The 24,678-nt window shown below is 35.8% G+C and overlaps 1 protein-coding gene across 1 annotated transcript in view; it reads right to left on the bottom strand.

Moving 5' to 3' along the window:
* Positions 1–24,013, bottom strand: part of SMIM14 (small integral membrane protein 14) — a 65,002-nt gene extending 40,989 nt beyond the window's left edge. Inside the window, exons 1-2 of the mRNA XM_074229606.1 lie at positions 23,907–24,013; positions 301–411 (exon numbers count right to left, since the gene is read on the bottom strand). Coding sequence (XP_074085707.1) covers positions 301–375 — 75 coding nt within the window. The 5' untranslated portion in view covers positions 376–411; positions 23,907–24,013. The remainder of the gene's footprint in view (positions 1–300; positions 412–23,906) is intronic.
* Positions 24,014–24,678: the final 665 nt, after the last annotated feature.

Raw genomic sequence — 24,678 nt, 5'->3', positions numbered from 1 at the left:
ACAAAGTTGCTTTGGTATTAAAATTAGGCAATAATTTGACAATGACTAAACATACAAATAATCTTAATTTGCTGAAGGTATTTGAATGAAATAGCACAGATCAGTAACTTGTGAATGCCATGTACTAGAAACCTCTCCCTTATTAACCTCTGAGTAGATGAATGTAGAGGTGGAATATTTTGGCTAGCCATATCAGAAAAAATTAATATTTAAAAACTTATAAATTTAAAACTGATAAATTTAAGTATAGAACATTTTCCCATTGCCAACTTAGGATAAAAATTTCCCACTTTAACTTACCAGATTGATCAGTCGTCTCATTGCATGTTCATGAGAGCAAACACATTCACAGGGATCAAATCCACCTTCTGCCATGATTACCAAAGATGATTTCAACAAAAGTGTTTATACCTATTAGAAAGAGAAGTTTAAAAAAAGATAATTACGAGATGACAATGCAAAATGGTTAATTTTAGAATATGAAGATATTAGAATTTAGAATATGAAAATGTTTTTCAACTTTTGAGAGTATTCAATTGTCTTATCTATTTCTTCAAAATATTGTTATATTATAATACTGATTCTTTAATTTAGTATTTTTCCAGAAATTTGGAATAATTTTTTACCTATTTATGTAGCCATTCAAGGATAACAAAATTATATTTAAGCATAATGTTTTAGTCTTTATTTTATTCTATAGCCACTGTTGTTATTTCATTTTCCTGAGCCTCCTTATGTAAATAATAGTCTCATTTTGGGGATGATCAATTAATCAATTAAAATGATTGATTCTCATCACATCTCTCAAATTCAGATTTTTTTGCCAATATTATATTTAAACCCATAATTTCCTTGCTGCTTACCAATCAGATTTTTCCAGTCCAGAAAAAGAAATATTAAAGTCGCCTACAATTATACCTGAGCAAAGGATGCCTAATGATCATCCTTTGTGATCCAATGTTATCCTTGAAATATCAGTATAATTCTAATACACTGGGGAAAAAATCTTAAGCCAAAATGTAAAGAAATAGTTCATGGGCAAGCGTGGATAGGTTCCCTTCTGCATTAATACCTACATCTACTTAGATCTTTTGATATTTCATTTGTCTTTTCTATAAGAGGCACAGTGGTTAGAGTGCTGTGCTTGGATTTAGGAAGACCTGGGTTCAAATCTGACCTCGGATGCTTACTAGTCATTTGACCTTTGTGTGCCTCAGTAGCTTCTTCCCTGGGCTGTTATGAGGAGCTCAGAGTACGTGGCCCATATAGGTGCTGCATCTGCTGCAACACCAGACCTGCTAGTTTTTCTTTGTCTCATTCTGACATTTCTCTATGCCACACACACAACATAATTACATAGTGTCCTGGTTTGTTTTATATTTGGTTCTCGACCTGAAATTATGCTTGTACCTCTTATACTATTTCCAATAAAGAGAAATAAGGGACTCTACCAAACTCCTACTATCAAATCCTGATGATAAAAACAAGAAAATATTTTATAGAGGTAAGCAGATGATGATAATGAACTATAAACCAATGTTACTAATAAATATTTCAAAAATAAAGAAAACAATGGCAAGAAACTACTGAAATAAAAGCTACACTATCCACTATCATTGAACTGAACTGAGAAGAATTCAAAACTGGAGATTTCATCATAATTCATCTTTTTAACAACAGAAAAAATTTGCAAGAAAATGCCACATGTATTTATGTGAAAAACAGTTCTGGAAAGTAAGTGAAATGGTAAGTTACTAAAATTTTTGTATCCTTTAACCCAGTGATTCCATTTCTTGTACCACTGTATATCCAAAAGAGGTTAATAAGGAGGAAGTAAAGATTCATATATACAAAAATGTTCATAGTATTTTCATTATAAAAGATGGAAACTGAAGGATGATAAATGAAATATCAGTTACAGCATAAATGATGACTATGAATTCATCGAAATATGGGGAAGACATATCAAGTAGTACAGAAAGAAGAAATTCAAGACAAAAGAATACACAATGTAAAGTCAATATGAAAGGTAATAAGGGTAAATAAAAAGATAAATGCTAATACCATCTTGCCAATACCTCTACTAATAATAACAACAACCTAAAAATGGGTTTTAGAGGGAATAGGATTCAGTTAAATCAAAGTAACAGTCACCACATATTAAGGTGATTTTAAGTACCAAACACTGTGGGGTTTAGTACAGCTCCTTACTCTCAAAGAGTTCATGGAAGGCAATAAGCAAAATAAATATACAGAAACACAACAGAGGGAAGGCACCAACATGAAAGGAGACTGGAAAAGATTTTTTTGGAGAAGATGAAATTTTAGATCCAACCATTCTGAAGAGCAATATGGAACTTTGGCAAAGAGCAATAAAACTGATCATCCCTTTGATTCAGCAATTCCAATTCTAGGTCTATATCCAGAAAAAAAAAATCATAAAAAAATGGTAAAAGTCCCACATGTTCCAAAATATTCACAGCCATTCTTTTTTGTAGTAGCAAAGAATTAGAAATTGAGGGATGCCTATCAATCGGGAAATGGTTAAACTAGTAATGGCACAAGAATGTTATGGAATACTATTTTCTATAAGAAACCAAGAATGGTCTGACTCTAAAGAAGCATGGAATGAGTTACAGGAACTGGTGCTGTGCAAAAGAAGCAGAAACAAGAGAACATTGTACACATTAACATCCTTGATGGATGCAGCTCCTCTCAGCAGTTCAGAGAGCTAGGATAACCCTGGGAGACCTGTTATAGAGAACATTATACACATTCAGAGGAAGCAAAACAAAACTAAACCAAAAAACAGAAGCTGAATGAACACCTTGTTCACTTTAAAAAAAAATTTGTCTTGTGCTTTTCTTTCCTATCTCATGGTTTTCTTTTTCCTTAGTTCTAATTCCTCGTACAAAAAATGACTAATCTATAAACATCTAAAACACAAATGTATATGTATATTGTTCACCAGACTGTTCCCTGTAGTGGGGATGGGGATGAGGAGGAAGGGTGGAAGGAAATAATGTAACTTATAAATATGTACATGTATGTGGATTAATGTTGAAAACTTTCATAACATGTAACTGGAAAAAAAGAAAAGAAAATATCAATTGGGAAAAAATAAGATTTTAGCTAAGTCTTTAAGAAAGTGAGGAAAATCATACACACACACACACACATACACACACATACATATAAAGGTTTGGGGGATTTTTGGTTGCAGATACACACACACACACATATACAGATTTGGGAAGGGGTTGTTTTTATTTTCCCAAGGGAAGAGTAAAAAGGCTAGTCCTTAGATTTCGGAGTATATGAAAGGGAATAAGATTGCAAAGAAAGCATGGAAAGCTGAAATAAACATGTAATGACCTTTCCCTGCTCCAAGAAAGATATGAAAAAGGCAGCTCTCCTTAAATAGATGTTTTGTATCTGAATTTGGAATTCAGCCCATAAAATTCAGATATAACACAGAAAACAACACTGGTACTATTTGTTAAGATCAAATTGTTGGGAAATAATTTGAGAGGGCTAATATTAGAGGTTTTTCATACATACAAGTCTTGTCCACATCTCCTTTTAATAAATGAGTAGTTAAAATAAAAAATAAACATACATACAATACACAGAAAAATCTGGATATAATTATTATATGCAAAAATGTAATATATAAAAATAACTCCTGATGGTAAGAATATTCCTTTATTTCCTCAAAAAATTATCTCAAGCTACATTAATGCTTAGAGGAAACTGAAGGATTGTATAAGATTGGGAATCAAGAGATCTTACTACTACCTAGTGGACCTTAGATAAGTCATTCTTAATTTCCTTATCTATAAAATGAAAATTAGAATCTTTAATGAATTAGAGGACCACAGCCAAGTAGAAAATGTGACATTCAAATACAGAAGTTAAGAGAATTATAAAAAAAGTCAGCAATCAAAGTGAGCAATCAAAACATTAAACTCTTTTCAAGCTTACATGAGATGGTAAGATAGAATTAAGACTCAACATTGGCGGGGTAAAACTAAAAAACTGCTAAAATTAAAAGATGTCAATACAATACAAAGATTTCTGCAATCACTCAAAAAGTGATCTCTTGCTACATTTTGCTGAATATAAACTTTTCTGAATACAAGTCTTTATAATAAAACACTGATCTTGATAATATACACTTCTAAGAAAGTAACAATAAGATAACCCATAAGATTCAGCAAACCAAATAAAAATGGTAATACGCAAAACTTTTTTCTCACTAAATTCCCTAGAATTCTGTAACCTTTTGTGGTCAATCTCAATTAAAAAAAAACTGATTTCAGACAATATTCACTTTTCATTGCATATGAAATCTATAGTACATACTATATAGCAAATGAAATTCTTAAAACAAATCTTTTTTAATCTGAATCTTATTTTCTATTGTGTCAGGTGGCAATATGAGGGCACTGTACTGTACCTTATATACTGCTATAAACCTCTCTACCTTCACCAAGCTCTGAAAAGCAAAAGAGAGGCTGCTGGGACTTTAATCACTTCAATGTAATCTATACATGGCTCCAACCCTTTATTTTAACTGCGTGTATCTTTTTGTTTCCAATATGTATTTTGTAAAGAAGAATACAGACAAGAGTAAGGTTCGAGTGTCATCTGCTCCCCTCTGCTTTCCCATCCTGATTGTAAAAATTCTGATTTCCAGGCCCAATTTATGTGACCATTTCCCCATCCCCCCTTCCCAAAGATTCCTCTTCCTTGTCTTTTCATTCTTCTCTTAAAATTATCAAAATGTAATAAAAATCAGTTCCAGACTTAACTTTCTAAATAATTCTATTCCCTCTAAGACCCTTGGTAATGAGAATTCTGAGAGAATACATATAATCCTCAATCTTCAATTTAACTTTGGCAACTCCAAGCTTTCATTAGTAAAGTCATTTTCACTTTCAAGCTAGCAACCATGCACATTCACAGCTTTGTGCAGTAGAGAAAAAATGAAGGAAGGCCGGTCTGCAGAGCAGCAGAGACCATGATGACAAAGAAGCTCCAATATTATGCATTCACAGTTTCCAAGCTTGAAGCGTGCTCTACAGAGCATGATATATCAGCTGGCTAAAGATGTTAAAGGGCTAATCCCATCAATGTGTTTTGTGTGCCATCACAGTAAGGGCCAAACCTTAAGGTATGTTAAACTCAAGTTAATTTCTAATTTTTTTTTTAGTTATTTTAAGGCAATGTGATTAAGTGACTTGCCCAAGGTCAAACAGATAGGTAATTAAGTGTCTGAGGCCGGATTTGAACTCAGGTACTCCTGACTCCAGGGTCGGTGCTCTATCCACTGTGCCACCTAGCTGCCCATAAGCTCAAGTTTAAATGTCAACTCAACTGTGTAATAGTCGTGTGAAAAAAAATGCTCTAAATCACTATTGATCAGAGAAAGGCAAATCAAAACCACTCTGAAGTACTATCTTACACTCATTACAAATGATAAACTGGAGATGAGAAAAAATAGAAGGGCTATAAAGCTGTACACTGATCCAGCAATACTATTTCTAAGTCTATATCTCAAACATGTCCCCCCAAAAAGGAAAAAGGACCTATTTGTACAAAAAATATTTTTAGCAGCTCTTTTTGTGGCAACCAAGAATTTGAAATGAGGGAATGCCAATTAAAAGTGTGAACCAGAAGATCACTGTGTACAGCCATAGCAATGACTTGCCAGGATCACACACCTAGTTTTGAACTCAGATGCTCTAGACTCCAGGATCCACTGCTTCACTTCACTATCCTAACATGGATATGATTTGCATGATTTCACAGGTGTAATTGATATATTGCCTGACATCCAGTAGCTGGAATGGAAAATAAGGGAGAGACAAAATATGGCATTCAAAATCTAAACAGAATGTTAAAAATAAATATTTTTTAAAAAAAAGTAAAATTAAAAGAAACAAAAACAAATGGAAATGCCTGAAAAAGGAACAGATTGGCCAACATTTCTTCAAAGATACTGAAGTCTCTACACTTAAGTACATATTTTTTGTGTGAAGAAGACATCAAAATGTGAAGACAAAAATGTCTAGCAAGATACAGCAGGAAGAGCTAGAAAGAGAAATCCTATTCAAAGTAACCTCAGACAAGATAAAATACCTGGGAGTCTATTTGCCAAGGCAGACTCAGAAACATTTTGAAAACAATTCTAAAACACTTCTCACACAAATTAAATCAGATTTAAATAACTGGGCAAATATCAACTGCTCACAGATAGGTAGAGCTAATATAATAAAAATGACAATTGTACCAAAACTAAACTACCTGTTTAGTGCCCTACCAATCAAAATTCCAAAAAACTACTTTAATGAGTTAGAAAAAGTTGTAAGTAAATTCATATGGAGAAATAAAAAGTCAAGAATTTCCAGGAATTTAATGAAAAAAAGTACAAAAGAAGGGGGCTTAGCTCTATCTAATCTAAAATTATATTATAAAGTATCAGTCATCAAAACTGTTTGGTATTGGCTAAGAAATAGAGTGGTGGACCAATGGAATAGACTAGGCACAAAAGCAGGAGATGATTATAGTAATCTGCTGTTTGATAAACCCAAAGAGTCCAGCTATTGGGATAAAAACTCTCTTTGATAAAACTGCCAGGAAAATTGAAAGTTGGTATGGAAGAAACTTAGATTAGACCAACATTTCACATCCTTTAATCCAAATGGATACAGGATTTAGACATAAAAAAAAAATACTATAAGCAAATTAGAAGATCAAGGACTAGTTTGCCTGTCAGATCTATGGAAAGGGGAGCAGTTTATGACTAAGGAAGAGACGGAGAACATCACCAAAAACAAGCTAGATGATTTCGATTACGTTAAATTAAAAAGCTTTTGCACAGATAAAACCACTGTAACCAAGATCAAAAGAAATGTAGTAAATTGGGAAACAATCTTTACAACTAATGATTCTGACAAGGGACTCATTTCTAAAATATACAGAGAATTGAGTCATATTTAAAAAAAAAAAGCCATTCTCCAATTGACAAATGGTCAAGGATATGCAAAGGCAATTTACAAATGAGGAGATCAAAGCAATCCAAAGCCATACGAAAAATTGCTCTAAATCATACATTATTAGAGAATGCAAATTAAAGCTTCTCTGAGGTACCACCTCACACCTCTCTATGACCAGAAAGGATAATGATCCTTGTACATTGATCCAAATTGAGTGTGATGAGAGAGAAATCATATCCTTAAGGAAGAAACAAAAAGTATAAGAAATAGCAAGATCAGATAAAAAGATATCCATTTTTTTCCTAAATTAAAGGTAATAGTCCTTGGTCTTTGTTCAAACTCCACAGCTCTTTCTCTGGATACAGATGGTATTCTCCATTACAGACAGCCCCAAATTGATGGATGAATATTTATAAAAATAATTTGCCCAGATTTTCAGAAGAGAAAATAAAAATAAATAAATCCACTTTAGAAAAAGAGAAGAAAAAAACTGAAGGAATTAGAATAGGCAACAAGGAAACAAAACTCTCACTCTTTGCAGATAATTTCATGGTATACTTAGAGAAATCCAGAAACAACTTTAGTATAAAGTTGTAAGATATAAAATAAACTCTCAAAATCATCAGTATTTTTATATATTACCAACAAAGCGCAGCAGTAAGACATAGAAAGAGAAATTTCATTTAAAGCAACTGTGGACAACATAAAATACTTGGGAGTCTATCTAACAGGACAAACCCAGAAACTATACACAATTACAAAACACTTTTCACACAAATAAAAGTCAAATCTAAACAACTGGAAAAATGTCAGTTGCTCAATAGGGAGAGCCAACTTAATAAAAATGACAATTTGACATAAATTATTTTTTCAGTGCCATACCAAGTGAACTAGAAAAAATTAGCTTATAGAGATAGAAAAAGTAGTAACAGGGGCAGCTAGGTGGTGCAGTGGATAAAGCACCGGCCCTGGAGTCAGGAGTACCTGGGTTCAAATCCGGTCTCAGACAATAATTACCTAGCTGTGTGGCCTTGGGCAAGCCACTTAACCCCATTGCCTTGAAAAAAAATCTAAAAAAACAAGAGAGAGAGAATAAATGAAAAAAGAATGCAAAGGAAGACGGTGTAGCCATACAAGATCTAAAACTATACCATAAAGCAGCAGTCATCAAAACTATGTGGTACTGGCTAAAACACAGAGTGGTAAATCAGTGAAATGATTGATGTTTATTCTTCATTCCGGAAGAAGACTACGACATAAGGGAGATGATGCCATGACATGCAAATGAACTGGATTTTAGTGAGGGGGTGCTGGGTAAGTCACCTTCCTCTAGAGTCATCGGGTCCATCTCAGTAGTACTAGATCAATAGAATAGATTAGGTACAAAAGTAATGTAATAAATGACCATAAAATCTATTGTTTGATAAATCCAGACTCGAGCTCCTGGAACAAGAATTGACTATTTGACAAGTCTGCCAGGAAAACTAGAAAACAGTTGGGCAGAAATTAGACACAGACCAACATCTCACAAACTAAACCAAAATAAAGTAAAAATAGATACATGAGGGGCAGCTAGGTGGCGCAGTGACTAGAGCACAGGCCCTGGAGTCAGGAGGATCTGAACTTAACTCCAACCATAGATACTTAATAATTACCTAGCTGTGTGACCTTAGGCAAATCACTCAACCTCACTGTACTGGAAAAAAAAATATACATGATTTAGACATAAAGGGTGATATCAAGGAGAACAAGGAATAGTTTATCTGTCAGATTTGTGAAGAAGGGGAGGGCTTTATGATCAAACAGAGAACATTAAAAAATGCAAAACAGATAATCTTGATTATATTCAATTAAAAAGTTTTTTCACAAATAAAACCAATGTAACTATGTATAGAAGGAATATAGAAAGCTGGAAACAATTTTTTACAGTTAATGTTTCTGATAAAGGCTTCCTTTCTAAATAAATAGAAAACTGAGTTAAATTTAAAAGAATACAAGCCATTTCCCCAATTGATAAATGGTCAGAGGATATTAATAGGCAGTTTTCTGACAAAGAAATCAAAGCTATCTATAGTTTTATGAAAATATGCTCCAAATCATTATTGATTAGAGAAATGCAAATTAAAACAACTCTAAGGTACCCCCCTCACATCTATCAGATTGGTTAATATGACCAAAAAGGAAAATAATAAATGTTGGAAGTGATGTGGGAAAATGGGGAAAATGAACTGTTGGTGGAGTTTTGAACTGATCCAATCATTCTGGAGAATAATTTGAAGCTAAAGCCAAAGGGCTATAAAACTGTGCTCTTTGATTAGTTATATATCACTACTAGGTGATATATAAGAGAGGAGGAGAAAGGAGAAGGAGAAAAGATATACATATACAAAAATATTAATAGCAGCTCTTTTCACAGTGGCAAAGAATTGGAAACTGAGGGGATACTCATCAATAGGGAAATGGATGAACAAATTGAACAATGACATTATGTTATCAACTATGATAGATTTAATTCCTCTCAGTAGTTCAATGAGCAAAGGTAATTCTAAAAGACTTATGATGGAAAATGTCAACTACATCCGGAAAGGGAGCCATGGAATCTGAATGCAGGCCAACACATACTATTTTTACTTTTTAAAATTTGTTATATTTTTTCTTTCTTGTAGTTTTTCTCCCTATTATTCTGATCCCCCCCTTTTACTGTGCTTCTTCTTTTACAACATGACTGGTATGAAAATATGTTAAACATGATTGTACATATATAATCTATATCAGATTACTTTTCATGGAGAGGGAGGAGAGGGAGGCAGAAAAATGTGTAAATCAAAATCTTACAAAAAAATCAATGTTAAAAACTATCTTTTACAAATGAAAGGAAAAAATAAAATATAATATAAACAAATAATCAAATCTAAAAAAGATATTAGAATAACTAATAATATGTAATAAGGGCCTATAATAGGGTAGTTGTGGAAGCAGAGACAAATATGAATGAATGGACAAATAATGATGTTCTCATCAGAAACAGGCAACTATATATTTTATCACTCCCTCACTAAAGGTGAGGATTTCAGCAGAATGAGGCAGATTTGAGAAATGTTACACTCATTTAAGAAAATGCTAATTGGGCTTGGATTTCTAGGGTAAAATATGAAACCATAAATTCTTGCTCAGAAACAGTGTCTTTATTGAGGAGAGGTTTTTAAAAAAACTAGATTTCCCTGAAGACTGGCAAATCTGATTAAGAGAGCTGTAAAATGAAAATATAAAAGGAAAAATTTCCCAGATATGTCTGTGAAGTAAAAAAGAATACAGAAATTAGAAGAGAGAACACATATTATCTTTACTGTGGGAGAATTATTACGGCTTCCTTTTTTTTATTCAAGAAAACTTTAAGAAATGAATATTTTTCCCTGTCTTAAGTCCTTTCCAGACTTAACCTGAAAGAAAACTTCCTTCCAGGAAAAGAATGCCTGAAATGAAATTCTTAGAAAACTAGGTAAAAGATCAAGAACCCATTAAATTAAGAGTGATAACCAGATTTTAGCAAAATCTTAATCTTTAAATAGAGTCATTGCTCTCTTTATCCTTGACAGGGCTGAAAAGTTTATGAAATGATTTTCTGGGATCTAACAACATCTTAAATGTAGCCATCAGGCAACAGTCCCGATGGATAAGTTTTTATTTCAATCAGGTAATCCGTGTTCTATCCCACTGTGAAATTTCTCTTTTGTTTAGGAATTCTATCAACTATAACTAAATGTTTTAATGTTAAAGAGAATTCAACATTACACAAAATGACATAAAAGATCTTTCCAGTAAGGTAAAGGAAAGATATTTGTTATCATCGATATAGTGCTAGAAATGGTAACTATAACAATAAAATAAGAAAAAGAAATTAAAGGGCTAAGGAAATAAAACAGGGGCAGCTAGGTGGCACGGTAGATAGAGCACCAGCCCTGGAGTCAGGAGGACCTGAGCTTAAATCTGAACTCAAGTCACTTAATGACTAGCTGTATAAACTTGGGCAAATCACTTAACCCTTGCAAAAACCAAAAAGGAAATAAAATTTAGCAAAGTTGCAGGTTATAAGATAAATCCACCTAAATATTCAGCTTTCCTATTTATTATACCCAACAAAACTCGGGAAGAATACTTGAGGGGGTGACTAGGTGGAGCAGTAGATAGAGCACCAACCCTGGTGTCAGGAGTACCTGAGTTCAAATTACCTAGCTGTGTGGCCTTGGGCAAGCCACTTAACTCCATTGCCTTGCAAAACAAAAAACAACAACAAAACCTTAAAAAAAAAGAATAACTTGAAAAGGAAAAATTCCAGTTAAAGTAAGTACAAAAAGCTTTACTAAAACAAGAGTATTATCTATCAAGCTTCACACAGAGATTATGTAAATCTAACTATAAAACACTGTAGAAATAAAAATAGTACATCAAGACAATAAAATGACAATACTACCCAATTTACTTACCCAGAGCAAGTTGTACTCCTAGAGAGATTTTTAAAAAATAAAAAGACCTCTATGTACACTGAGCTGGCAGTGGGAAAATGTGTACAACCACACACTGTGGGTAGAGCTGTTAATTGATCTCGTCATCCTAGAACCATCTGTCCACAAAGTTACCAAACTCTGCATATTCTTGGACTCAGTTTTACCACTTATTAGGCCTATAATTCAAAGGGAGAAAAGAAAGAAGAAATAGATCTATGTATACCAAAATATTCAAGACGATTCTTTTGTGGTAGTGAAAAATAGGAAACTAAAGTAGTATCCTCTTACTGGTGAACTGCTAGACAGACAGCATGTGAAACAAGTATGGTATATAAAAATAACAGATTACCATGCCATAAGAATTGATTAAATCATGTTTTGTTGTTTAGTATTATCTGATTTTTTGGGGCCCTGTTTAGGGTTTTCTTGGCAAAGATACTGAAGTGATTTGCCATTTCATTGTCCAGGTTATTTTACAGATGAGGAAACTAAGGCAAACAGAGTTAAGTGTTTATTGAGGGTCAGTTAGGTTGGCACAGTGGATAGAACACTGGTCTTGGAGTCAGTAGGACAGGAGTCAGGAGTTTGAATCTACCCTCAAACACTTAATACTTACCAGCTGTGTGACCTTGGGCAAGCCAGTGTGTCACCCTGACTGCCTCACATTCAGGTCTAACTCCCATCATCCTGACTCATTTTTAGTCACTGGACCCAGATGACTCTAGAGGAGAAAGTGAGGCTGGTGACTTAGCACAGGACCCCTCACTCAAATCCAATTCATGTGCTTGACATGGCATCACCTCCCTGACATCAGGATTTTCTTCCAGAATAAGGGCAAATATCAGGTTCACACACCTAGTGTTTAAAAATCAAAGTTGACCTCAGGAAGATGAGTTTTCCTGGCAGTCTATCCACTGAGCTGCCTAGCTGCTATTAATAAAAAACTAATGTAAATTGATGTTGAATAATAGACACATCCATAGTGTCCAGAATGAGGGGAAGAAGCAGTTCTCTTGAATTCTGCTTCCAGACTGCACATCTGTATTATTATTTTCAGTTCTGGGAGTTTCATTATAGCAACATCAACACAGAGGGAAGAAGACCACAGTGATAAATGAAGAAATTAGAGACGTTGAATCAAGAAATTGGAGATGTTTAATCAAGAGAAGATGATTTATAATCTGACTTCAGGTTGACAGTTGAAGGGCTATTATTTAGGGGGTTTTTTGTTTGGCCCCGGGGGGGGGGGGTCATTCTAGAAACAATGGTTAAAAACTGCATAAAGGAAGATTAAGACTAGAAATTGAAGAAAATTTTCCAATATGAATTGTACTAAAGTATAACAAAATACCTTAGAAGTGAATGGATTCCTCATTACTAAAGTTCTTCAAATAGAGACTGGATGACAATTTATTGGTGACATGATAGAGGTTTGGTACAAATTAAGCTAAGCGTTGTTTGGTACAAATTAAGCTAAGCGTTTCTGAGGACTGTTCTAACTCAAATCTGAGAATTTTTTAAAAAACTTTTGACAGAAAGCTGAGTGCTTATCTTGTTACATATGAACTTAAAAGTTGCTAACAAAAGGTCTTCGGTATCAATAATAGTTTATAATAATAATAATAATAATTATGGTAAGTATACTATCACTGGTTTAAGAACTGAAAGAGCCCTGGATCTTTTAGCCCCATCCTTTTGTTTTATGCATGTGATAGAATTCACACAGTTTTAAAAAATTTTCCCAGGGTCACACAAGGAATAAATAATAAATGTCTAAGAAAAGATGCTACAATTGTCAAGCTCTCCAAAACTAAAAAGCATTCCTATTTGATAAATTTTGTTTTGAAAATTTTAATTTTTATGCTCTACAATGAAATGTGCTTATTTCAAGGAGACTGCCACCATTATAATTAGTTATTAGTCTCCAGGTAAACATGAAAAATTGTTCTGATTGATGCTAGAGCTTTCAACATATTATTCTGTCCTAAATTTTTTTCAATACTAAGGTCACAGTTTCAATTGTAGAAGCACTAATTTCTCTTTAAAAAAAAAGGAATGGGGGCGCCTAGGTGGCGCAGTGGATAAAGCACTGGCCCTGGAGTCAGGGGTACCTGGATTCAAATCCAGTCTCCGACACTTAAAAATTACCTAGTTGTGTGGCCTTGGGCAAGCCACTTAACCCCATTTGCCTTGCAAAAAATAAAAATAAAAAAATAAAGGAATGCCATGGATATATTTTGGCTAAGAACCAAAAACAAATATTAAAGCATAAAATTTAAAACAATTCAACAAATCTTTATTAGATACCTAATCTATGACAGTCCCTGGGCTAAAAACTGGGGATACAAAAAAAGGCAGTCCCTGCCCATGAAGAGCTTACAATTTAATGGGGGGACAATGCACAAAAGGAAGCTTGCAGGGGAAGGTGGACTAAGGAAGAAGAGAACACTAGGGGATCCCAGCCCCCTCCCCCCAATCTGTTCCGTAGAAATCAAGCAGAAGTGCAGAAGCAAAGTGGAAGGAACAGGAAGGCTCTGGGAGGGATGTTTAGGGCTTCATCCTTCACCCCTTCACCCCACAAACCAGAGGGCAGAGGAAGCTGGGGCGGGGGGGGGGGGGAGCCAAATCCAAAGCCAAGTCTCTGGAGTGGTCAGCTTGTTCTGGGAGGAGAATCTTGTACAGAGGAGAGGAGACCAAGACAATTTTTAATTCACACTAACATTCCTTATAACTTTTCTCTTTATACTAAGATCTTCATGGATGAGTGGCATTTGAATTGGCCTTTAAAGATAGGTAAAAGGATAATAGGGAAAGGCATTCGAGTCTTTAAGAACAGTCGGAAAACAGATTAAAGTAGGAAGAGGAAAGTATTTGACAGTCACATTTAAGGAATGACTGAGTGGAGTTCAATATCACTGCTTTGTAACACACAAGTTTCAAGAAGTCATGACTTTATTTGCTTGGAATACCAGCAATCACATGCCTAAAAGAAGATGTAAAATCAAACATGATAGTAGCAAATATATTTGCCATTAAGTTTGGTTCATAAATACCTCAATATAGTTCCTATTTTGGTCAAGCCAATATGGTTATCTATAAAAAGGCTGGTAGCTTTGCATATGTGTTATCTGAAACTGAATTCAGTCAAGCAACCAGTTTCATACAGATGCTTTAAAATATGTATTTATATATCTAAGCTGTGGAGCTATAAAATAGGAAATGAAAGAAGTTACTATGAAAATAATTAACGAGAAAGGAATTTTGTCCAAAACAAGATAATTGAGGCATTAATAGTATATAAAAAATTAAAATTGAATAGAAATCTAGATCAGTTCTTAAAAGCGTTATCTCATTTGTGACATGAATCTATCATCTTTGCATAAAAATATATTTTAAAAACATCTTGACTTTTGTACAACTAGGTAAGTTTCTCTATAAAATATGAGGGCTTCAAATCTGAGGACCAACATACAAATAATAACTTTGGAGACAAAAAAAAAAAATCAAGAAGCATCTTCTTCTCCCCTTGGAAACCAAGCAGAAGATTGGTACTAGGAGAGAATGCTGCCTGCCTACACTGTCAGAGAGAGTCACTAGAATAATGGTCTTTGCTTGATTTTTCCACAATATAAGGGAGGGTTCACCCCATATATTACTACTTTATTTATATCTTTCTGGTATTACCACAAAAGGCAACTCTAGAAAGAAAATCATATAGGATTGTGACATTAACCAAGGCTTTTTTAGCTTAGGTTACTTCTTAACAGTGTGGTATCATAGGAACAACACGTAATCTGGAGGTATAGCAGCTGAATTTGATTTCTAATTCTGCCACTTTCTATCTATATGGTTTTGGCTTTCACTTTTCTTGCTTGGGCAAGCATTCTGAATATGTGTATGTTTATCTGTTTTACTTATTTATATTAGTAACCTACAATGCAAAACTTAAGAAAAAATTAGAAATTTTAAAAGCTAAAGATGAAATTTAATACAATATTTTATTTAATAGTATAAGAAACTTGTATTTTACTGGTAAATCAACATGATTAAATACACTTCATTTTCTTTATTGAACATTTTGTGATAAAGCCACTTCAAAATCTGATCCTAATTAAACAATCATTAATTTAAGTTGGTGAAATTCTAAGTTCAGTTTATTTCAATACCTGGCTTTAATGACTATTAGATGACAAAATTATATTAAATTGAAATGGAAGAAGTACATAACTGGTTGTGCTCACTCAATCATCATTACCAGTTTTTCAATCTCAGGCACTATTCAAATCATTCAAAAATTTCAGTTTTGTTTCCTGTAAATCAGCTTAATTTCCAAATTCCCTCATGATAATCCATTGTTTCCACATTTTAACATTTTTCACAAATTAAGTATAAAACTCATTTCAGTACATTTATACAGAAATTTAATTAGAAGTTGTTTTTTTTTTTAAGTTTTTGCTAGGCAATTGGGTGGCTCGCCCGAGGCCACAATGGCAGGCAATTATTAAATGTATGAGGCTGGATTTGAACTCAGGTACTCCTGACTCCAGGGCCAGTTCTCTATCTACTGCACCACCTAGCCGCCCTAATTAGAAGATTTTAACAAATTAAAATATCCCATTAAAAATCTTTTAAGTATAGAAATGAATTTTTATAGGTAACATTTAGCAACCCAAATGTCCAAGTGCTTCAGTTCCAGAAAGAAAGGTCAAGAAGGATCAGGATTAATTTAAGGTCATAATATATGTGTAAAGAGATCATCATCAGCCCTCTGGGCTCATGGATTGTCTTTGAAGACAGAAGTCCAGGAGATGGCTGAGAATGGAAATAGGCAAATTTGGAAGGGGAGTGGGTTTGGGGCAAAAAACATTTTTTTTTAAATTTAGATTAAATTTAGATTCTCCATTCAATCAGGTCTGATCATCCTATTTGAGTCATTCTCTTACTGGAAAAATTAAAAAAGGGCAAGGAGGAGAGGTTTGTGTGGTAAGATGGTAAGGAGCCCAGGAGGCTTGTGATGTAGCTATGAGATAAAAGGCTGCCAGTTTGGTAGAATGTGAGCTGAAGGGCAAATACAGTTGCAGTCATAAGAAATTGGAGTGGAGCAGGAGTGAAGAGGGCAATATTATCTATAACAAATGAACTGAGTAGTCTAACAATGTTAGAAATAAGACCATAACAGATTTTGAGGGTACTGTGGGTCATGCAAGTCATCTTCCTCCCCTTCAAATTGGCAGAGCAAATATATTTAGTAATTAGGTGGCCACTGCCTCCACTCATGTAGTCACTTTAGAGATTTGAAGATCTCCAAGGCCCCTTCTATCGCTATGGCTCCAATACTCAATGATAAAGTTAATATATAGTTATTATAACATAGAAGTAGAAGCATTCATTTGAACAGTGATTTGCTAAGTAAATATATATGATTAATGACTTTAGCAAAGGGTATGAGTTGCAAAATAGTACTAGAAAATTTTTCTGCACTTCTAAATAATAAAAACAGAAGGAAATGGAGAAAAATCATTAAAAATAAATACATGGAAATTGAGGGGACATCCATCAATTGGGGCATGGGCTGAAGAAGTAATGATATGAATGTGATGGAGTGCTTTTGTTCTTTAAGAAATCATGAGCAGTCAGACTTCAGAAAGACTTGTATGAACTGATGAAGAATGAAGTGAACAGAACCAAGAGAACACTGTATACATTAACAGTTATATCATGAAACTACCAACTACGATGGATGCAGCTCCTCTCTGCAGTTCAGTGACGAGTACAATCCTGAGAAACTTAATATGGGCAATGCCATCCATATCCAGAGAAGAAACTATGGTATCTAAACAGACCAAGCATTCTATATTGACATTTTTAAAACTTCTTTTTATAGTTTTCTTTTTTTTCTCATGTTTTCCCCCCTTAATTCTAGTTCTTTTTTCACAATACAATTAATAAGGAAATATATTAAACGTGATTGTGTATGTAATGTATAGTCTATATTGGAGCGCTCATTGCCATGGGAGGGTGGTCAAAAAAATGGGGAACTCAAAATCTTGCAAAAGGATCACTGTTGAAAACTATATTTGCATGTAATTGGGAAAAAAAGGAAAATAAAATGGAAGACAAAAAAAAAAGCCTGAAATAACTAGGAGTTAGTCTAGATACTCAAGACTGATAAAAATACAATCACAAAAATACTCTTCAGAAATGAAGAAAGACAAATAACTTGGAGCAATATTCAATGATCTTTGTTGGGCTATACCAGCATTAAAAATATCAACCTGCATTCATTTACAACTTTCCTACTACGACATTAAATGAAGAAAAAGTCCCTCGAATTTTCTGTTCCCCTTCTATTTCTTCAGTGAGAGGATGTTAAGAATCATAGTTTTTGCATCTTCAATTATCTTTGACTATTGACACTCTAAATGTGAGCTCCTTGTCCAAGGATCTATGAGTGGGATATGCTGCTAGAGATACTGAATGTCAATTTTCACAATCTTGCTAATATGAAATTAGAATAAGAGAGCTGTGAGACAGTCACTCCTGTGAGGCTAAGAAAGGAATTGGAGGCATTAGTTTTACTGTCTTAGTCTATTGTTCAATGCCTTAAGGTAATAAAATATTATCACGAGCTATCTGGTCGTCTCTTCCTACAAAACTGATGAGTATTTCCAAAAAGATCACTAAGAAATTAATTGCTGTTTATGTACCATTATCAATTGCTCAAAATGAAGAAGAGAAATTCTATCTACAACTCTGTAAAACCTTCCAAACTAAGTCAACGATCATTCTCAATAACTTCAATGCAAACTGGGAAAAGGTGAAAAGTCATTGTTTAGAAAAATGAAATGAAAAGTCTCAGATTTTTGTCATACATGACTAAGATGAATTCCCCAATAGGTGAGTAATCAAAAGATATGAATAGTTTTCAAAAGAAATGCCAATCATCAATAACTTATGACAGGCTGCCCCAATTCAATTATGAGAAATATTTTCACTTTACAGACAGTAAACTGGTAAAAATTTATTTAACAATCAAAGTTGAGGGTCTATTAAGAAACAGGTAAAATATACACATTGTGGATTGCATATATACAATAGTCAATTGGTTCGATCATTCTTGAATTCATAATTATTCAAATAAAATAATCAAATAATTCTTATCCTTTCACCAAATGACCTAAAATCCCAGGAGATTTACAGAAAACTCCCACAGAGAACAAAATAGAAGCCCCTCTTTGTGTAATGGCAAAAAACTGGAGATAAAATGGTTCATCATCAAATGAGTCTAAAGCATAGCAACTGAACATAATAAAAATTATGACATAAGAAATGATAAGGAATTTAGATAAGCATGAGATCTGTATAAATGGATACAAAATAAATTAAGATTGTCCAAGAAAAAGGATGATTAACTGTACTTCTTTCTACTTGGTGGAAAGGTAGAACAGTACAGATGTTGACTTTTGCATGAACCTTTGTTAAAAGGGAAAGTTCTAATGTCCAAAGGGCAACAAAAATGAGCATACCCTTTAACCTGGCAATACCACTACTGGGTCTATACCCTGAAGAGATGATGAAAAGGGATAAAAACATCACTTGTACAAAAATATTCATAGCAGCCCTGTTTGTAATGGCAAAGAACTGTAAATCAAGTAAATGTCCTTCAATTGGGGAATGACTTAGCAAACTGGTAGATGTATGTCACGGAACACTATTGTTCTATTAGAAACCAAGAGGGACGGGAATTCAGGGAAGCCTGGAGGGATTTGCATGAACTGATGCTGAGTGAGATGAGCAGAACCAGAAAAACACTGTACACCCTACCAGCAACATAGGAGTGATGTTCAACCTTGAAGGACTCGCTCATTCCATCAGTGCAACAATCAGGGACAATTTTGGGCTGTCTGAAATGGAGAATACCATCTATATCCAGATAAAGAACCATGGAGTTTAAACAAAGTTCAAGAACTATTCCCTTTAATTTAGGGGGGAAAAAACAGTTATCTTATTGTCTGATCTTGTTATCTCTTAGACTTTTTGTTTCTTCCTTTCTCTCTCATCACACTCAATTTGGATCAATGTACAACATGGAAACAAAGTAAAGACTGACAGATTGCTTTCCGTGGGGGGGGGGGGGAGTAAGATTGGGGGGGGGAAGTGTAAAACTGAAATAAAATCTTTAATAAAAAATAAAATAGCTACATAAAAGATTTAAAAAATGGTCAAGTTCTAGAAAAGAAAATACATTAAAAATGATTCATGTAAAAAAAAACACAAAAAGGCATCAATATACTTTAAAAAAAAAAAGAGGGGCAGCTAGGTGGCGCGTAGATAAAGCACCAGCCCCGGGGGTCAGGAGTACCTGGGTTCAGATCCGATCTCAGACACTTAATAATTACCTAGCCGTGTGGCCTTGGGCAAGTCACTTAACCCCATTGCCTTGCAAAAAAAAAACCTAAATGAAAAAAAGGAGCTTGAACCATACACACACACACACACACACACACACACACACACACACACACGATAATGAAATCTGTCTATCAGCCATAATGTGGAAATGAACATGGAAGTCACTGCAAACTAAGATATTCATCCAAATGGCTGCCCAGACAAGAAGTCCAAGCAAAGCTGGGTGGTATTAAGAGAAGTGTCACAAACAACAAAAGAAAGCATGGACCAGTGGAAATAGCTCTGACTTTGGAATTGGGTGAAATGATTCAGATATATAATAGTACTGGTGAAACCTTGGAGAAGCTGCTTCATCTCTTTGGTCCTCAATTTCCTCATTTGTAAAATGAAGGTGTTAAGTTAGAATCATCTCTAGGATCTCTTCCAACTACAACTATGATCATTTAATCTCACCTTCACATAAAAATATGATGTACATTTTACATCTAAAATACCCTGTACATCCCTTTGCATAGAAGTCATAATGTAACTAGCAACCATCTAAAGAAGAGCAACTATATTAATTCGGGTAATCAGAGGTTTACCACATGAGAATATATTTAATAGATCAGAACTCTTCAATTTAGAGAAATGAAGGCTGAGAAGGAATTAAAAACAATTTAATTAAGGCAAATTTTTTAAAAAGAGATAAATTCAGTCTAGTACCAAATCTCAAAGGACTATGACAAAGGGCACCCCTTTAAAGACTGAGATAAACAAAAAAAAACTTGGAAGGGCTATTCCACAAAATCCATAAACTTCTGAAACACATTATCACAAAGCTACAGGTTGAAAATAGAGAACAAAGATTGTCATGAACATACAACAGATATATATCAGAGGTTAACTAACATAAATAAGGATGTTTGGGATTATGTCCTTGATCTTCTCTGGTGGACATCAAAGAGGACAACATGCTCCTTGCTGCTACACTGGACCAACAATACTGTGGAACAAATTATTTTGTCTTCTCAAGATTCAGTGTTAACAGATAAGTTCTTTGAGTTACTTTTCCTAAGGTGGTAGTCTCGAGTTAGACCAAGAATTAACTCAAGATAACATTGTAAACTGGAAGTAAATATGGCTAAGTTAATTTTTTACATGACATTGAAGACTATGCACAAATGGTAAGGCTAATGTACTAGGTTGATGCTTTAGCATAAAACTATGAGTTTAAAACCATATTGAATTCCACCATTCCTTACCAATCAAAAGTCAAATTTTCTGCACACCTAAAAAAGTAATATATTCCCATGTCTCAATGAGGTTTCAAACTGAGATCCTAAAAATACAAAAAGTTTGTAAAGATCTCATGGGTTTACTGTAAAACCAATTAAAGGGACCCATGGTCACCTTACTACATAGTAAACACTTCAGGTCATCTATTTAATTATCTCTTCTTGGGTTTAATACACATTTTATTGTTTTTCTACTTTTTCCTAATTCCTCTTTGTTAACTATAAAATACAGTGGAGAACAAATTGACTAAGAGGCTTTTTTTTTTTGGAGAGTCTCTTTTGAGAAAATAGAATGCCACAAAGGGACAGGATCCAGTCTTGGGACCTATATGGTCTGGAGACCTGGAGGAGCAAACCAAACCATGCACAACACTGGGAACCAATGGAAAAAGCAGAAAGCATAAATACTCCAAAAGAAAGTTAGAGCATGAGAGCCCACCAAGAGAGGTGAATAATCTTGCTCAGCCACCCCTAGACATGGAGCAGGCCCTCATCACCTTAGACCCAGTCAACTGCAATAGTATTCTAGTTGGTCTCAAATCTTTACTCACTCCCAGTGAATCCACCTTCAATTTAAGTTGTCCTTCATTAGATTGTGAGCTCCCTGCTTTTAATCAGGGGCTGCTTTTAATCAGGTAGTAAACTTTCTTCCTAAATGAGGTTATACTCCATGGAAGAAGAAAAAGAAGGGGGGGGGGGGAAGAGGATGGGATCTTTAGGAGTATGATCAGATGAAAAATAAGGAGACGGCTGAGTTGAGATCCTTCCTTAAATGGGGGTTTCCAGAGCAATTCTTTGCTCCTCTCTGGCATTCAAATCACAGGGGCAATGGAAACTGATGAGTAAATACCAGGACTATTGAAATATAGGAAGAATAAGGAGTATGCTGATGATGGGGATCCTGGTGGGGCATGAAGGAGTACAGAGGAGTGGAGTCAGCAGAAAGGATAATGATCATTGTTCAAAGGGTTGTGGGAAATCTGGGACATTACTACACTGTTGGTGGAGCTGTGAACTCATCCAGCCTTTCTGGAGAGAAATTTGGAACTATGCCCAAAGGGCAACAAAAATGTGCATACCCTTTGATCCAGCAATACTGGGTCTATACCCTGAAGATATGATGAAAAGGGATAAAAACATCACTTGTACAAAAATATTCATAGAAGCCCTGTTTGTGGTGGCAAAATCAAATAAATGTCCTTCAGTTGGGGAATGGCTTAGCAAACTGGTAGATGTATGTCACGGAACACTATTGTTCTATTAGAAACCAGGAGGGATGGGAATTCAGGGAAGCCTGGAGGGATTTGCATGAACTGATGCTGAGTGAGATGAGCAGAACCAGAAAAACACTGTACACCCTAACAGCAACATGGGAGTGATGATCAACCTTGAAGGACTTGCTCATTCCATCAGTGCAACAATCAGAAACAATTTTGGGGTATCTGAGATGGAGAATGCCATCTGCATCCAGAGAAACACCTGTGGAGTTTGGACAAAGACCAAGGACTATTACCTTTAATTTAGGAAAAAAACGGATATCTTTTTATCTAATCTTGCTATTTCTTAATACTTTTTGTTTCTTCAGGATATGATTTTTCTCTCATCACACTCAATTTGGATCAATGTATACCATGGAAATAATGTAAAGACTGACAAACCGCCTTCTGTGGGGGTGGGGGGAGGGAAGTAAGATTAGGGGGAAAATTGTAAAAGTCAAAATCAATAAAATCCTTAAATTAAAAAAACATCGCCTGATCTTGCTCTCTCTTATACTTTATGTTTCTTCCTTAAGGATATGATTTTTCTCTCTTCACTCTCAATTTGAATCAATGTAAACACGGAAACAATGCAAAGACTGGCAAATTGCCTTCTGTTGGGGGGGTGGAGGGAGGGAAGTAAGATTAGGGGGAAAATTGTAAAAGTCAAAATCAATAAAATCCTTAAATTAAAAAAAACATCGCCTGATCTTGCTCTCTCTTATACTTTATGTTTCTTCCTTAAGGATATGATTTGTCTCTCTTCACACTCAATTTGGATCAATGGAAACAACGCAAAGACTGGCAAATTGCCTTTTGTGTGGGGGGGGTGGAGGGAGGGAAATAAGATTAAAATCAATAAAATCTTTACATTCACTCTGAAAAAAATGTTGTCAGGTGGTTTTTATTTTTTGCCTGGGATACAGCAAATGATTAATTAGTGCTGGTTTCGTTTGACAACAAATATTTGGGTTGCTTTTTTTGCTTTCTCCAAGGCCGTGAATTGAAAACTGAAAAATTGAAACAGAACTGCAATCTGCATAGCCGCTGGTCGAGGGACCCCCCATTCTGGAGGACCCCGACAACTCTCTGCCCGGTGCAAGTGCAGCCTGCTCCCGGAAATGCTCTGGTGCTGCCAAGGCAAGGCTCCAAGCTGGTCGCCCCCCGCCCCAGGCAAGCGCCCGGCTTCTGCGCCCCCTTTTCCCCTTCAGCTTAGTGAGGCGGGGTGGGGGGTAGGGTCGGGACCTCAGCCCAAAGGGGAGCCGGCTCCATCCGGGGCCCCGGCTGGCGCAGAAGGAGGGGGATTTAAAGAGGGGGAGCCCGAGGGGCCGGGGGCGTCCCTCCCCTCCCCCCGCTCCGCCCTTCCGGCTGCTCCGGCCTAGGCGATCGCGCCCGCAGGGGCGCCCGGCGTGGGGGAGGGGCTGCGGGGCAGGGGGCGCCGGCGGCAAGACTCACCCTCCGGGACAGCCAGCGGGCCGGGCAGAGGCGGGAACGGAAGAGGGCCCGAGCCCGCAGGAACCGCCGCCGAAGCCGCCGCCAAGCCGCCGCCGCCGCCTGTGTTTTGATTCGATCGCCCACGTCACTCCCTGCCACGAGACCCGGATCTGCCGGCTCGCAGCAGCCACAGGCCCGGCTGCAGCCCGCCCCCCGCCGCCGCCACCCTAAAAGCGTGCGCGGGGCGCATGCGCGGCGCCCCTGCGCGTGCCCAGTGCGAGCCGCCCGGCGCTCCACGGGGAAGGGGGCGGGGCGGGAGAAATCAACAAAGCCGGGCTGCGGAGTGACGAGTCCGGGGCTGGTGGCCTGGACCCGTGCTGGGGGCTGGAGGGGGCGGAATGAAAGCTTTAAATTAAAACATAAAATCATATTGTCTGATCTTGCTATCTCTTATACTTTATGTTTCTTCCTTAAGGATATGACTTCTCTCTCATCACATTCAAATTAATTTATTATGAATACCTTCTCAGAAGAATGCTTTTATTTTTTTTTTCGTTTTTTTTTTTTTTTTTTGCAAGGCAATGGGGTGAAGTGGCTTGCCCAAGGCCTCACAGCTGGGTCATTATGATTTGAACCCAAGTACGGTGCTTTATCCACTGCGCCACCTAGCTGCCCCCGTATGATTATATTTTTGAAGTAACTTTTTTAGCTATTTTTTTATTTTTGCAAGACAATAGGGTTCAAGTGGCTTGCCCAAGGCCACGCAGCGAAGTCATTGTTAAGTGTCTGAGGT

This window comes from Macrotis lagotis, chromosome 3 (assembly GCF_037893015.1).
Source record: "Macrotis lagotis isolate mMagLag1 chromosome 3, bilby.v1.9.chrom.fasta, whole genome shotgun sequence".
In the NCBI taxonomy this organism is placed as follows: domain Eukaryota; kingdom Metazoa; phylum Chordata; class Mammalia; order Peramelemorphia; family Peramelidae; genus Macrotis; species Macrotis lagotis.
Note: the sequence above shows the minus strand (reverse complement) of the source record. Positions and strands in the feature narration are given on the sequence as shown.